Raw genomic sequence first — 13,589 nt, 5'->3', positions numbered from 1 at the left:
CTCATTTATAATAAATATTCTTTATCCTATATAAAACTTATTTAAGACTAGGAAAATCAATAGACTACTAAAGAAAATCAACTGCTCTTGGTTGCTCCTGGGATAAATGATTATGCTTCATTTGTAAGTGCAGCTTCTTATTTTTTAAGCTACAAGTGCATTATGGTTGCATAAAAACGTGAAAAAAAGTGACAATGATTCACATTTTACTTGAATTTTTCAATATTTAAAGACTTAGCGTTGTATATGTCCATTTATACATATATTTATATAATTCTCTGGTACAATTCGTTACATGATTTTTAGGCCTAAAGAAATGTAAGTTTTTCGGCCATAATTGGAATAGTCATTTAAAAAAAATCAATTTTTTTTAGTTTCAAGTTCCATTGGTATCATTCATCAGGATCTTTTGAGTGAATTTCTGCTCTCTCCAGAAGGTTATTCTAAACATTGGAAGGTTACAGAATCTCCTGCAGAAACACCTGATGATGGGCCCCAAAAAACCCAGGAAAGAACAGTAATTTAAATATTTATATAATCTGTTTATTTTTTGTGAATCCTAATTTTCTTAATTATTCTGATTTTAGGGAAGTTCGCCCTTTTGGTGTCTCACTATGTCTTAAAATTATTATTATTTGTGTCGTAAGTAGTATTTTGTATTCCACACATATTCTATTAGATGGACGTGTAGATGTGGTAGATATAACAGCCAAACTCACTGCTCTTAAAAAATCTGTGGATTTTAGCTCAAACTTTCCTTTAGCGTTAAATTTGTTTTAAATTCTTTTAAGCTTCATTCGGTGACAGTGTTTGCTCTTAGAATGTGAAGACCTTACCAATGTATCTGCATTTTCTGTGGCAGAGAGACACCACCTGCCTATACGATCATGTAGTGGAAGTGAAGTATTATATCATATCATTGATATCATTAGGTCGTTAACTCTCTTGATTGAATGTTACAGATTTTTTGAGACAGTGGAACTGGATAATCATTCAGATAATCTAATACTGCAGGAAGGATTTAAAGGTCAAATGACAGCCGATAATATAAAAGTTGGTGTCTGCAGTGAAGTAGGATTTAGTGTACTGGATCCGTTCGCGAAGAGGGTACCTTGCGAACATTCCTTAAGGGAACCGTAATTCTGTCAGAAAACTATTTCAACTGTTAAAGTTTGTTATCCAAAGGAGTTATCTTTTATATTATTCTTATAATAATAATATTCATTTTCTCTTTTAATATATGAATAAAAATTGGGTATTACTTTCTTCAAATTATATCTCATGTAAACATTATCAAATTAAAAGTTTAGAAGACGCTAAGTTACAAAATATAATTTAAAAAATATTTACAGAGTAACAATAATTATATTAGATAATGTAGCAATACAACTGTTGATTCCATTGTAAAATTGATCAGATATTGTGCATTAAATATATGTATACAATAGTTTTAATGCTGATATTTGGAATTAATAAATAATTTTACTAGAAATGATTATATTTACAAGAGATTTAAATAACTGACTTGACTAAGGTAAGGTGATAGTAAAAGTAGAGAGAGATAAGTAAAATGAAAACTGTTCAACGTTTCTTGAAAATTAAAGGATGTTATCAAAATATTTAAATACAATAATGGTTCTTTGCAAGCAAAATATGACAATGAAGTCTAACAAATGTGTTTGCTAAATTCTCTCTTTATTTTCTAAAACTTAGAAGTTAGAATCTATAACAAGTAAACTATTTGTTGTAACTACATTTGTTGCAGGTAAAGAGAAAATGTGTACTGTCTATTAAGTTGTTTTAAATGAAATGAAATTTCTTAAAATTTTTTGAAAAACTAGACTGGTTCAGACAAAGAAGAAAAGTGAAAATTACATTTTAATCTAGATTGTTTTCATGCTCATAGGTGTTCTAAGAATATAGTTGACTGCATTACAGTCAACTTTTAATTGGTTTATTTAGTTAATCACCATAAAGTGGTATCCTAAGTATACCACTTACAGAGAAAAAGGAAGAGACAAATTTTTAAACAGTTAAATTGAACAAGAGCATACTTGCTCTTACATAGAGTTGAAAGCTCTCTTACACTAGAAACAAGAACCCATCACTCTTAATCATAATGCGATAGAGTATTTTTTTAGAAAACGTTCAGATAGTAAAAAACCCCAAAGCATTTTACAGTTGGATTTTTTATATATATAGAACTAGAATGGTTTTTAATAATTTATTACCTTTATGTGAAAATTTGAACGTACAAATGAGTGCGGAGAGATATAATACTACACCAACTTTCCCAAAATGAGCTGCTGTCCCTTGAAAAATATGAACCAAAAGACATATTTTCAGCTGCTAAAAGTTCGGATCACTAATTATTTATTTAGTGCATTACCTTTTTTATTACACGCATTTTTATTTCCAAAATTAAAAGAGAAAACAAACTAAAGAAAACTACCTTGTGTCAACCGGTTTGTAAATGATACTTTCAGTAAAACTCCGTGCTTTATTCTTTCTTCTTTCAAACATTTATAATTACAAAATAGTTTTTAAGAAAATTATGCCCTGCAATAGAAACATTATTTTCTTTTTACAATAAAAATCCTAAAAAGTGGGCAGTGCTCATTCTTACTTTAAGCCAAGAAATCGGTGGAAATTCACTTTAATGTTACTAAATACTTTAAAAAAGCTTCTATTAAGAAAATTAATGAATTTTATAATTAATTTATGCGTTAAATAAATAAATAAATTGATATAAACCAGAAAAACAAAAGTAAACATTAAAAAAGCTCCTACGTACATCTATATCCTGATACAAATCTTTATTTTTCTACAATATTTTAAGGATTTTAGTGTTTTTTCCAGTTTACAGAGCACTCCAGTGGCGATTTTTGGAAACATAAATGTAAACAATAACCTTCTCTATTGCTTAATATTCAATTTGTCTTTTGAACAGAAATAGTTGGTTTGGTCCTGTTGATCTTACTGTTTTATGATTTCGATTTTTGGATAGGATGATAGTAAACCGATATCGTTCCAGTGTGATTCATCAGACGCATATTTCGCATGGAAAGGTAAAATGAAACATTATTTAATAGTAAAAGTGTTCTTGAAGTAAGGTTTTTTTTTTTTTTTTTTTAGCGCATCAACAGCTGTGGTTATTAGCGCTCGGTGCTTTTTTCAGTGCACTGCCGGTCTCCGGACAGTGTTCTCTCGTTACAGACAACACTGTCCATCACTGGACAGTGAGCTGTAAGAAGCTCCTAGGAAGAGAAAATCTAAGGGTTAGCAGCTGGATTCAAACCCGGGACCTCCGCGTGGGAATCGAGTACGCTTTATTTGCTAGATCTATCTATGTGTGGGTGTTAGGCATGTAAGAGACAAAACGTTTGCTTCTTAAGGATCAGTGGATTTTAACGCAAACTTTCCGTAAGTGTTGAATTTTTTATGGACCACTTCGGTTTCAGTTATTAGTACTATTGTACATTTAATAATAATATTATGAGAGAATCACCTCCTCTTACAATGGAGTATTCAGCGGTTGTCACGATGTAATTTTGTGACAGGGAAGATCGGCGGGTTTTAGTTAGTGTTTGTGTGTAACAGGAAATGAGCCACATTAAACTAGGTTCCAAAAATAATAAATTAATACGTATACCAATAAATTATGCTTTATAATAATAATTATCACAAATAATACATAACATTTATAATTATACTTTTAAAAATACACGCACACCTATGAAATTAGATGAATTGCCCAGACGTCATCTGGCCATTCTTCTTTCGTTTGAGGACATTTTGAAGTAAAATGTAATGATCTTTCGATCTTTGAGAGTAACTGTTGAACTCCAGATACACAAGTGTTCAGGTTTAAAGTACCTTTTATTGAGCAAGTCCAAAAGTGGAGTAAAAGGAATATGACTATACGAGTGTAGAATGAGAGATTAGTTGGCCAGGCACATGTAGAGGTTGCTCTTTAGGGGCATCAATGCAGGGTTTCTGTCTGTTAACAGGATATTGACTGAGAAAAACAAAATTGTAAACTCACTCATGAGTTTATTATTTTCTTTTTGTATCTAGTTTGTTAGAATAAAGTATTATAAAAATATGTTGTGTATAATAGCAGTTTAGAATGCAATCAACAGTTGACTGGTGAGATTCATTGATGATTAAAATGAAGGCTCCACAGTTTAGGCAGCTAGTTGCCGACAATGTGTGTTAGCTATTGTATCTAAATTGTAATAGCAAAGAGCCCGGGTATAATAAAGGACCGGACTTGAGCTTTGATCACCTGTTCATATTAACTTTATACTACCTGAACACTTGCTCCATCAGTATTCACTCATCCAACACCATAATTCTCATCATCAAACCCTGTACATAATGTACCAAAAGTCCACTAGCTCCTCTTTATATTATAAATAAGTTCACCGCTTTTACCCTTCGGCTATGAGTTTAATAATATTCCGTTGAGGTAAATCTCATACCTCTTCTATCGTTATTAATTTCCTTCGCAATATTTCAGTTAATATTTTCTGCAGTTTGAATTTTATAAACAAGTTAGTTAACTTTTCTTATAAATTTTGGAAGCAATTTATTTATTAATAGCAAACTTAGATAAAATGAAAAATGAAACTGTTAAAAACATTGAAACGCTGAGAACGGAATTAAATTCTAGGAAAATCATAATAAATTAAAACCGCTTAATTAACTGCAGACCGCTCAAATCCAATGTAGTCGAAAAAAAAAACAAGAGATGGAAATCTGAATTACATGGGTTAGATCTAGAATCCAGAAGTTTCTAAAGAAATTTAACTGATAACTTGAAAATATGTCCACTGTGTAGAAGCATATTTTATGTGGGTTCATTTGAATACAAAAGATCAAAGCAGCAATTGTTTGAATCAGAAAACAAGAAAGTTCTGTAGTAAAATAGATGACAGTAAAAAATGGTTGCCATTTTCTACGGTTGTCCTAAAGAGATCAGAGGAGAAAAAAAGGTATTGTATGCATTTTATAAAAGATTGAAAAAGAAAGAGCTAAGTTTCCTTAAAATTACTTTGTTTTTAACTCTAGAAGACTATATGTCTTCGATCTGTTATTATTGACGATCTGGCACCACCTAACAGGAAGCTAATTCCAAGCTAAAAACACAAGTAGGAGAAAAAGCTGCGATAAAGAAGTTGAGATTTGAGTCGCACTTCTAGTCCTCCTAAAAGTACTCTGATTTTTTCTAAAATACTACTGATAAATAAATTTAAAAAAAAAAGTTGATAAAAAAATACGCCTACGTCTAAAAAACTATTGATTCACCTAACACCGCTATATAGCAATCAATGTGTTTTTGCAAACCACATGCTTAATAATAGTTTTTAATTTATCATACTTGTTATTACATTTTTCTAAATAACCTTCAACTGTCGCTATTGAGAGTGGGTTTAGTGGACCCTGTAGGTTAGAGACGACTGTTTTAGAAAGCGCAGCTTCTTTTTTAGTGTTCAAAAAGTGTTTTTAATTTAATTTTTTTATTGATTTTATAAAGATCATTGGGTTCAGATCATCTGCACGTCAACTATTTGCCGGATACCGTTTTCGGATATCTTTACCGTTTATGTAAATATAACATTTATGTGAGAGTTGCATTCCAGTTGTCACAGAGTGAACACGTTTCTGTTAGATCAGTGCTTTTTTTTTAATTTTTGAGTGGTTGGAAGTGGAATATTTTTTTGAAATTTGGCATATTTTTTGTTCAATATATAAGAAACTGAACTGTTAATTTTTACGGAAATCGATCGAGCCGTTTTTTAATAATTAATTAAAATTTTCATTTTAATATCGCTAAAATTAATCAGCGTGAGTACAAAGGTTGCAAAAGTGGGGATTTACAGCGTGGAATTTTTGAGAGAAGAGAAGGAGAGAGAGAATTGGTAAGAGAGCTATATTTTTGTACTTATCCCTTCCTGTTACCAAGTTTACAAAATGAATAAGAATAACTTGACAAAAGATGATATTGAGGGTAAAGGTTCACAAACAAATTCTCTTACTGTGGCAGGGAATAGTGAAGGTGACGGCAGTGATGCGCTGTCTGTTATCTTAAACAAGTTAAGTTTCGTCACTCAAGAACTTGTATCCCTAAAAAATGAACAAGCTAATTTGACGAAATCAGTGTTTGATTTTCAAAAATCTTTGCATGAAATTGATAAAAAAGTGAAACTACAGGCAAAAAGTATTACTAAATTGCAAAGTGAAAATACCTCTCTTAGATGTGAAGTTAAAAATCTCAATAATCAATTGAATATTCATTCTCAAAATATTCATACTAATACTGTGAGAATCAATAATATCCCCAAGAAAAGTGATGAAGATTTATTTCAAGTTTTGTTTAAAATTGGTCAAGTGTGTGACTACGAACTTACTAAGGATAAAATTGATTTCTGTTTTCGAACTAGAACTGTTAGAAATGCTGACACACCTCCCATTCTTCTGAAATTTGCAAGTAAAATAGAAAAGGACACTTTCATGTACAAAAAAAGAACATCTCAGGAAAAGCTGACTACAGATATAATTGATTCTTCTCGTCCTAAAGGTAAAATTTTTATAAACGATTATATGTCCCCCTACTATTATTCGTTATATCAGAAAGTAAATCAACTGAGAGTTCAAGGAATACTTAAATTTACTTGGTTCCGTAACAACAAACTTTATGTGAAGAAAAATGAAAACTCTCTCCCGATTTCTATTAGATGCGAGGAAGATATAGGTAAATTACAGCTATCGACACATATTCGACCTACAGAAGATTTATTAGAAGATGAAAATGACTGATTCTTCAGTGCTTTCCTCGAAATCTAGCAGATCTGTTAAAAGGAAGAAAACTCCCCTAACTTTGGACACTTTTTTAAGGCCAAAAACTCCTCCAAGTTGCGACAAAGCTTGAAAGTTCCTTCTACCCCGAAAGCGGAAGAAGATAGGGTGTTGAGTGTTTATTCAAATGTGGAATTAAATTCATTCAAAAAAGATGCTGTGTATAATGTGGTCAGTGCTAGTGATAAGTTTTCTAATATTAAACTCGCCTTCTGGAATAGTTCAGGCTATAAAAATTTTCTAGAAAATTGTAGTTTTTTGTTACAGCATGATATCATCTGTTTAAGCGAAACTTGGCTCACACATAATATTGTAAGTTTGCCTGATTTTCTAAAAGGTTATAACGTTTGTCAGTCCAATGCAATTAAAGAAAAAAATAAGGGAAGAGCAAAAGGCGGCTTATTAATTCTTGTAAACAAAAAATTTGGTGCTGTTGAAATTATAAATAAAACGGATTTTTGGATTCTTGTAAATGTTAAATTCCCAGTCGTAAATTTTGTTATTGGCTTGATATATTTCAGTCCCGCTATAAATATTAATGAAAAATTAATCTTATTTGATGAGCTCATACTCAAACTAAACACTTTGGATTGTCCTATAATCTTAGGGGGCGATTTTAACTGTCGTGTTGGTTGTTTAAATAATTGCTATGATTCAGATTTCCTTTCAAATCAGATTTCTTGTGCTTTGAAAATAGAAACAGATAGCCTCGACAGGGTAACTAATAACAGGGGACTTTCCTTAGTTAAATTCATGGAAGAAAATGCTCTTATTCTTGTTAATGGTAGATCCAATTCAGATTCCCCAGCACAGTACACTTATTCTAGTACTCTTGGTAATTCTGTAATTGATTTAGTCTGGACGAATATATTGTGTACAGAATTTATAGACGATTTATTTGTAAATGATGATATAATTACCCCCTCGGGTCACTTTCCGGTTACCCTAACATTGAAATTATTATCTAAAGTTCACTTTGTTGACAAATGTTTAATTCCTTCTAAATTTGTTTGGAGATCAGAAACTTGTGAAATTTATTCTAACATGATGTCTATCAATTCTAATATTATGGTTGATTTTAAAAGTATGTCTATAGATGATTTAAACAATAACTTAGTTACTACTATTAAAAATGTTGCGAAAGAATTGGGTATGTTTAAAAGCTCTAAACTTATAAATCATTTTTTTAAAAAGCAGTGGTATGATTTGGAATGTTACAATTTAAAAAAATTAGTGCAGAAGAGTTATAGAGTCTGGAAATGTTCAATTAAAGATGAAATTAAATTTAATTACTATTGTTCATTAAAAACAAATTATAGAAACTTAATAAAACGTAAACGTACTGAATATTACGACGGTATTTCAAATCAACTATCCAACTGTAAAAATAGCACACATTTTTGGCGTATAATTAAAGGTTTAAGAATGAATTCCCAAAGTGTAGCAATAGACAGCATTAGCATTGAGGATTGGAACAAATTTTTATTAAATTTTTATGGTTCAAACATTCAAACTCTCAATGTTCATTCTGATACTTGTCATCCGTTTCTAGATTCATACATAAGTACTAATGAAATTATGAAATCGTTGAGAAAATGTAAATCAAATAAGGCAGCCGGCTGTGATGAAATAAATTATGATTTTTATAAAAGCCTTCCGCAAAACTGGTTACTGTATTTGGAAGTTATGTTCAATAAAATTATAGATTCTGAAAATATACCAAAGGATTGGTCGAAAATAATAATGTTTATGCTTTACAAAAAAGGTGATAGGTCATGTACTAATAATTATAGGGGAATTGGCCTTGTTAACTGTTTAACTAAACTATTTACTCAAATAATTCTGTGGAGGCTGGATGATTGGTGTGAACAGAATAATGTAATACCAGAATTCCAATCGGGCTTCAGAACTGGCAGAGGTTGCCTGGATAATGTATTTATTTTGAATAGTGTAGCTCAAATTCAGTTCGGTTTAAAAAGAAAACCATTGTATTGCCTCCTTGTAGACTTTCAGAGAGCTTTCGATTGTATTAATCATGACCTCCTTTGGACTAAAATCCGCAACTTAGGACTCTACGGCAAAGTAATTCGAATTATTGAAAAGTTTTATCATACTGCCACTGTGTCGATCAGAGATAAAAATCAACTCTCTTCAGAAATTTCTCTTACTCGGGGTGTAATTCAGGGAGAAATTTTAAGCCCCATTTTATTTAATATTTTCATTTACGACATTGAACATTACTTCAGATCTAAAGGTGTAAGCGGCATTAGAATAAACAAAAACACAGACATTTTGTTGTTAGGATATGCTGATGACCTGATAATCTTCGCAGATTGCTACACTGATTTAAAGAACAAATTAAACATTTTAAGAAATTATTCCGAATTAAATAAAATTAACGTGAACGCCAATAAAACTAAAATTTTAAAGTTTGGAACAGGTAGAATGAAAAGTTCGGAAAATTTTTATTATGGAAATATTAAGTTAGAAAAAGTAAGTCATTTCAATTACCTGGGGGTCATATTTTCCAGATCATTAACCTTTAATGAAGAAAAAGAAAATGCTATTTGTAAGGCGAATCTCGCAGTTGGTTCAGTATTTAATATTTTATACAAAGGTAATATCAAGAGTTGGGATTCAAGAGTTTATCTTTTTAGTTCAATTGTAAAAAACGCTCTGCTTTATTGCAGTCCAATTTGGAGTTTAAGATACATGGAGGAATTGGACAATGTACAATGTCGTTTCTTTAAAAGACTGTTAAATTTGTCAAGGAATACCCCCCACTATTTACTTCGTTTGGAAACAGGTAGCTCACAATTGCAACTTCTTATTGTAAAACAAATCCTTAAATTTTTATTAAAAATAGATCAAATGAATGCGTCTCGGCTCCCTAAAATTTGCCTATCAGAATTGAAAACTTTCCATTCCTCCTCCATAAATAATAGTAAATATAACTGGTGGTCGCAGTTCGTTTCTATAATTGAAAAATTTATTCCTGATCCTCAAAATTTAATTATCCATAGTAAAACTGATTGTTCCTCAATTTTAGATAGACATAAAACTTTTTTATTCAGTTTGGACTGCAATAGAGCAGAAAACTCAACATACAATAGTTATATAAAACAATTATTACCTAATGAACAGTTATGCCAGCCTTATTTACACCTTAACGTTCCTTTCAAATATATTAAACTGTTATCTCAGGTGAGATTAGCCAATAAATATTATTTTAAAATTAGTGTTGGGAAAACTACAGTTAAATTTGATGGCCAGTCTGTTTGTAAAGTTTGTAATACTGACAAAGAGGATATCTTTCACATAATGTGTAAATGTCAATCATATTTAGAAATTAGAAAATTGTGTTTTAACTCTTTGGATAGTGATTTTATTTTAAATGAATTTATAGCAGCCAATTGCAATTTGGAGAAATTACATAAATTATACAAATATTTAGATTTAATTTTAAAGTTTAGGCATTTCTGTACCACGTTCTAGGGTTCCTTAGCATTTTTTTTTTTCTTTCTTACAGTTAAAAGTTCATTTAAGTATTATTATAAAAGAAATTTTTGTTATTTTAAGTTATTGCTTTTTTTGCTTACTTTGTAATTAACCATTGCTCATTGTTGATTGCGACTCTGTATTGTAACGTTCATTCTTATACAATACACATAAATAAATAAATAAATAAAAAAAAAAAAAAAAAAAAATAACATTTATGTAAAAGGGGGAGTTTTGGGTTGTGGTATTAAGCGTGGACTAGTAAGTGGGAGATCCTCACATTCTACTCTCGCGTACTAAAACTATTTTTATTTTGTGGAAAAATAGGGTATACTATATGTATAGTATACCCTATTAAAATATGATCTTTCGCTTCGCTTGCTCACAACACTTAATTGGGTAGTTGGACGTTAGCCGTTCTAAACAAATTGGCGATTATTGATTTTACTATTAGGGTACTGGAAGATATTATGATTGATCTTAATCTTTGCGGAATTCTGTAGAAATAGACTCTGACGAATTGCTAGAAGAATTTAGTTAGAGGCAGGATATGGATTTGCATGTAAAGAGAGTGAATTAAATTTCCGTTTTGTAATATTACATTGCAACTCGCGACGTCATTATCTAAATAATATTAATAGCAATTAAATTCATTTTTGAATTTGTCACTTTACTGTATAAATTTTATTATGGGGGCTCAAGATATATGGCAGGCTCAGAATCCTGAACTTTTAAAACGAAATAGGAAAAATATGTTTGAGAAATGTACCAATAACAGTTTAAATCGGGATCTTGATACTGCTCTCAATGCTGCCTATAATTTACACTATAGACATGTTTTGCCCCCCTTGTTAATTGACGGGTCTTATCTCTCACTGAAGGTGCACCTGGCTAAAATTAAATTGCTCTCCCAATTTCGGCTGGCATCTAAGAAATATCCAACACTTTGGGTCCTAGGGAAGAAGTATATATTTAACCCTAAAAATGTATGCCAGTTATGTAATTTAAAAGAGCTAGACGATCTGTCGCACTTCTATCTTGTGTGTCCTCTGTATTCTGCCATGAGAAATAAGTTTTTGCAGAGATTTATCGGCCTTCCAGATGCATTAATATTACTCCTAAATGTGAACACCATTGAGGAAATAAATGAGTTGTTTTGTTTCACCATTCAGACTCTCAGTCTGAGGGAAAAGATATTAGAATTGCTGTTGTAAATGATGGGCTGGCTCTGTAGTATTGGTACCTGTATATTTGGTATTTTTCCACCCCTTTTTTTTGAGGGATTTTATTGTTTTTTAAAAATTGATTATTAATAATATATTTGTGAAATGTTTGTTTTGTATCTATTTGTGCATGTTTTTTCATTCCGCTTTAAAGATTTGTTTATTGGCTATTTTAAATATTTAAATATTTTAATGTTAAAGTAAATAGTTTTAATAATTTTTTTTAAGAATTCGTATTAATTAAAATGTATTGCTCAAGGTATGATTTATAGTGGGTCGAACTCCACTGTTATGCAATTTTGTATTTTGGCAGTGAATAAAAAAATTGTTGTTTGTATAAATTTTATTGTTCTTTAGCAATTTCTTTTACACAAAACTTATAAATTATTCATACGATTTCATACATTAATTGCAGTAAGAGATAGTTCTTGATAATTTGAGTTTTTCCAAAGTATTATTTCGAAAAGTAATCAAAGAAAAACAAGATAACTATTAAGTTTTTTCAAAAAAACACACAAAACTAAATAAATAAATAAAAGTAAAAATATGCCCAAAGAAATAAAAACAGAAATAAAATGCTCAGAAGAACAAAGTGCTAAAGAAGACATAAAGATAATGGTGAAAAAGGGGGTGTTTGAAAAGATAAGAGAAGAAATGTGAATGAAATGGAAACTTAACTTTCAAAGGAGATTACAAAGAATATATGATTGTGGAGGAATTGTAAACGTTACGCTGATAAAATGAATGAAATCAAAAAGTTTTTAAAATTTACTTGAAGCTAATTTAGCCAAGAGGAAGTATTGAACTATAAAAATTAGTACTAAAAACGTTCATACAACTTTGTATTGTTATTTTTACTAGTTAGAGAATATATTGCAATATTGCAGATTTTTGGTTTTGAATTTTCGCCTTTATAATTTTTTTGATTGGCAAAAGATAGTCGTGTAAATGTTTGCTCCAGATTTATGATTTATCTTAATGTATTAGAAGTGCTATATATTTTCTCTTCTTATCTATGTAAGGCGTCCAGTCTCGTATCTTTTCAGTGCCATGCCGGCCAGTGGTCGGTATCGTTTATTTCTTTTATTTCCTTCTGTTATGTGAACATGAATATTTTTTGAAATCAACTACACTTTTAAATACAAAAAAAATTAATGCTGTGAACTGCGGCGAGAGGAAGTCATGAGTAATCGTCAGATTTTTTTTTTTTTTTTAAATAAAAAGGTCGACCTAAGGTACCATAAAATTATAAAGGCCTTTAGCTGTTAGTGTGATTACGAAAATATTTACCCAAGTACTTGAAGAGGGCTCTCTCAAACGGATTGAATGTGCGAACCCATTAGGTTGAGTGGTCAGAAGGGTTTTTCAAAAAACAGCGAATTTATTGTCGGTTAGCTCTTTAGCCTTCTTCAGAAACAGCCAAAGAAACAATTGGCTAAAAAAAAAAATTGTACACCATTTGTTGTCTTTAAAAATTGTATTTTTGTTTTTCATAAACCATTAAGTACTTAAACTTTAATGTTTTAATGGGATGTATAAAATCCCTCTAAAAATAAATTTTTCAATACTAAATAATTGTTTTATCTTTTATAATTTTTTATGATAAATTGAATAGAAAGACAAATTCTTACTGATTCATCACCTAAGGATCAAAACTACAGAAGTCATTATGTTGTTTTGTTGACTTTTCGCCAAAACTGAAAAGTTCTACTCCGTCCATAGAAAAGAGTTCCTGACATTTGTGATGAAACAGGAACAGACTTAATGACTGCTATTTCTGCTGCCGGCAGACCACACTTCCCGAAATTTGCTTTTGAATCTCACGAACTCGAAGGTAAGAGTAATTAACTGGATATAGAGCTTACGAGATGATTAATGCTGGATACCATAAAACAAGAGAAATCTCCATTTCAAGACTGCATTGTAAAACTGATAGCAAAAAAGAAACATCGTCCTTCTGGAGATGAATGATATCCGGCAATGTTTTTATGGAAGAAAAATGAAGAT

The 13,589-nt window shown here is 30.6% G+C and overlaps 2 protein-coding genes across 2 annotated transcripts in view; both read left to right on the top strand.

Moving 5' to 3' along the window:
- The first annotated feature begins 2,904 nt into the window (after positions 1-2,904).
- Positions 2,905-13,589, top strand: part of LOC141452377 (neuroligin-4, X-linked-like) — a 673,353-nt gene continuing 662,668 nt past the window's right edge. Inside the window, exons 1-2 of the mRNA XM_074124433.1 lie at positions 2,905-3,068; positions 3,136-3,423. The gene's annotated coding sequence lies outside the window, so the exon portion shown is untranslated. The remainder of the gene's footprint in view (positions 3,069-3,135; positions 3,424-13,589) is intronic.
- Positions 5,977-6,822, top strand: LOC141452231 (uncharacterized). Its single transcript, XM_074124155.1, has one exon. It carries the CDS (start codon positions 5,977-5,979, stop codon positions 6,820-6,822), a length of 846 nt encoding a protein of 281 aa, XP_073980256.1.

Source organism: Rhodnius prolixus, unplaced genomic scaffold (assembly GCF_049639745.1).
Source record: "Rhodnius prolixus isolate KJV_2025 unplaced genomic scaffold, Rpr scaffold_3, whole genome shotgun sequence".
Classification (NCBI taxonomy): Eukaryota; Metazoa; Arthropoda; class Insecta; order Hemiptera; family Reduviidae; genus Rhodnius; species Rhodnius prolixus.
The sequence above is the reverse complement of the archived record's forward strand: the minus strand, read 5'-3'. Positions and strand labels throughout refer to the sequence as shown.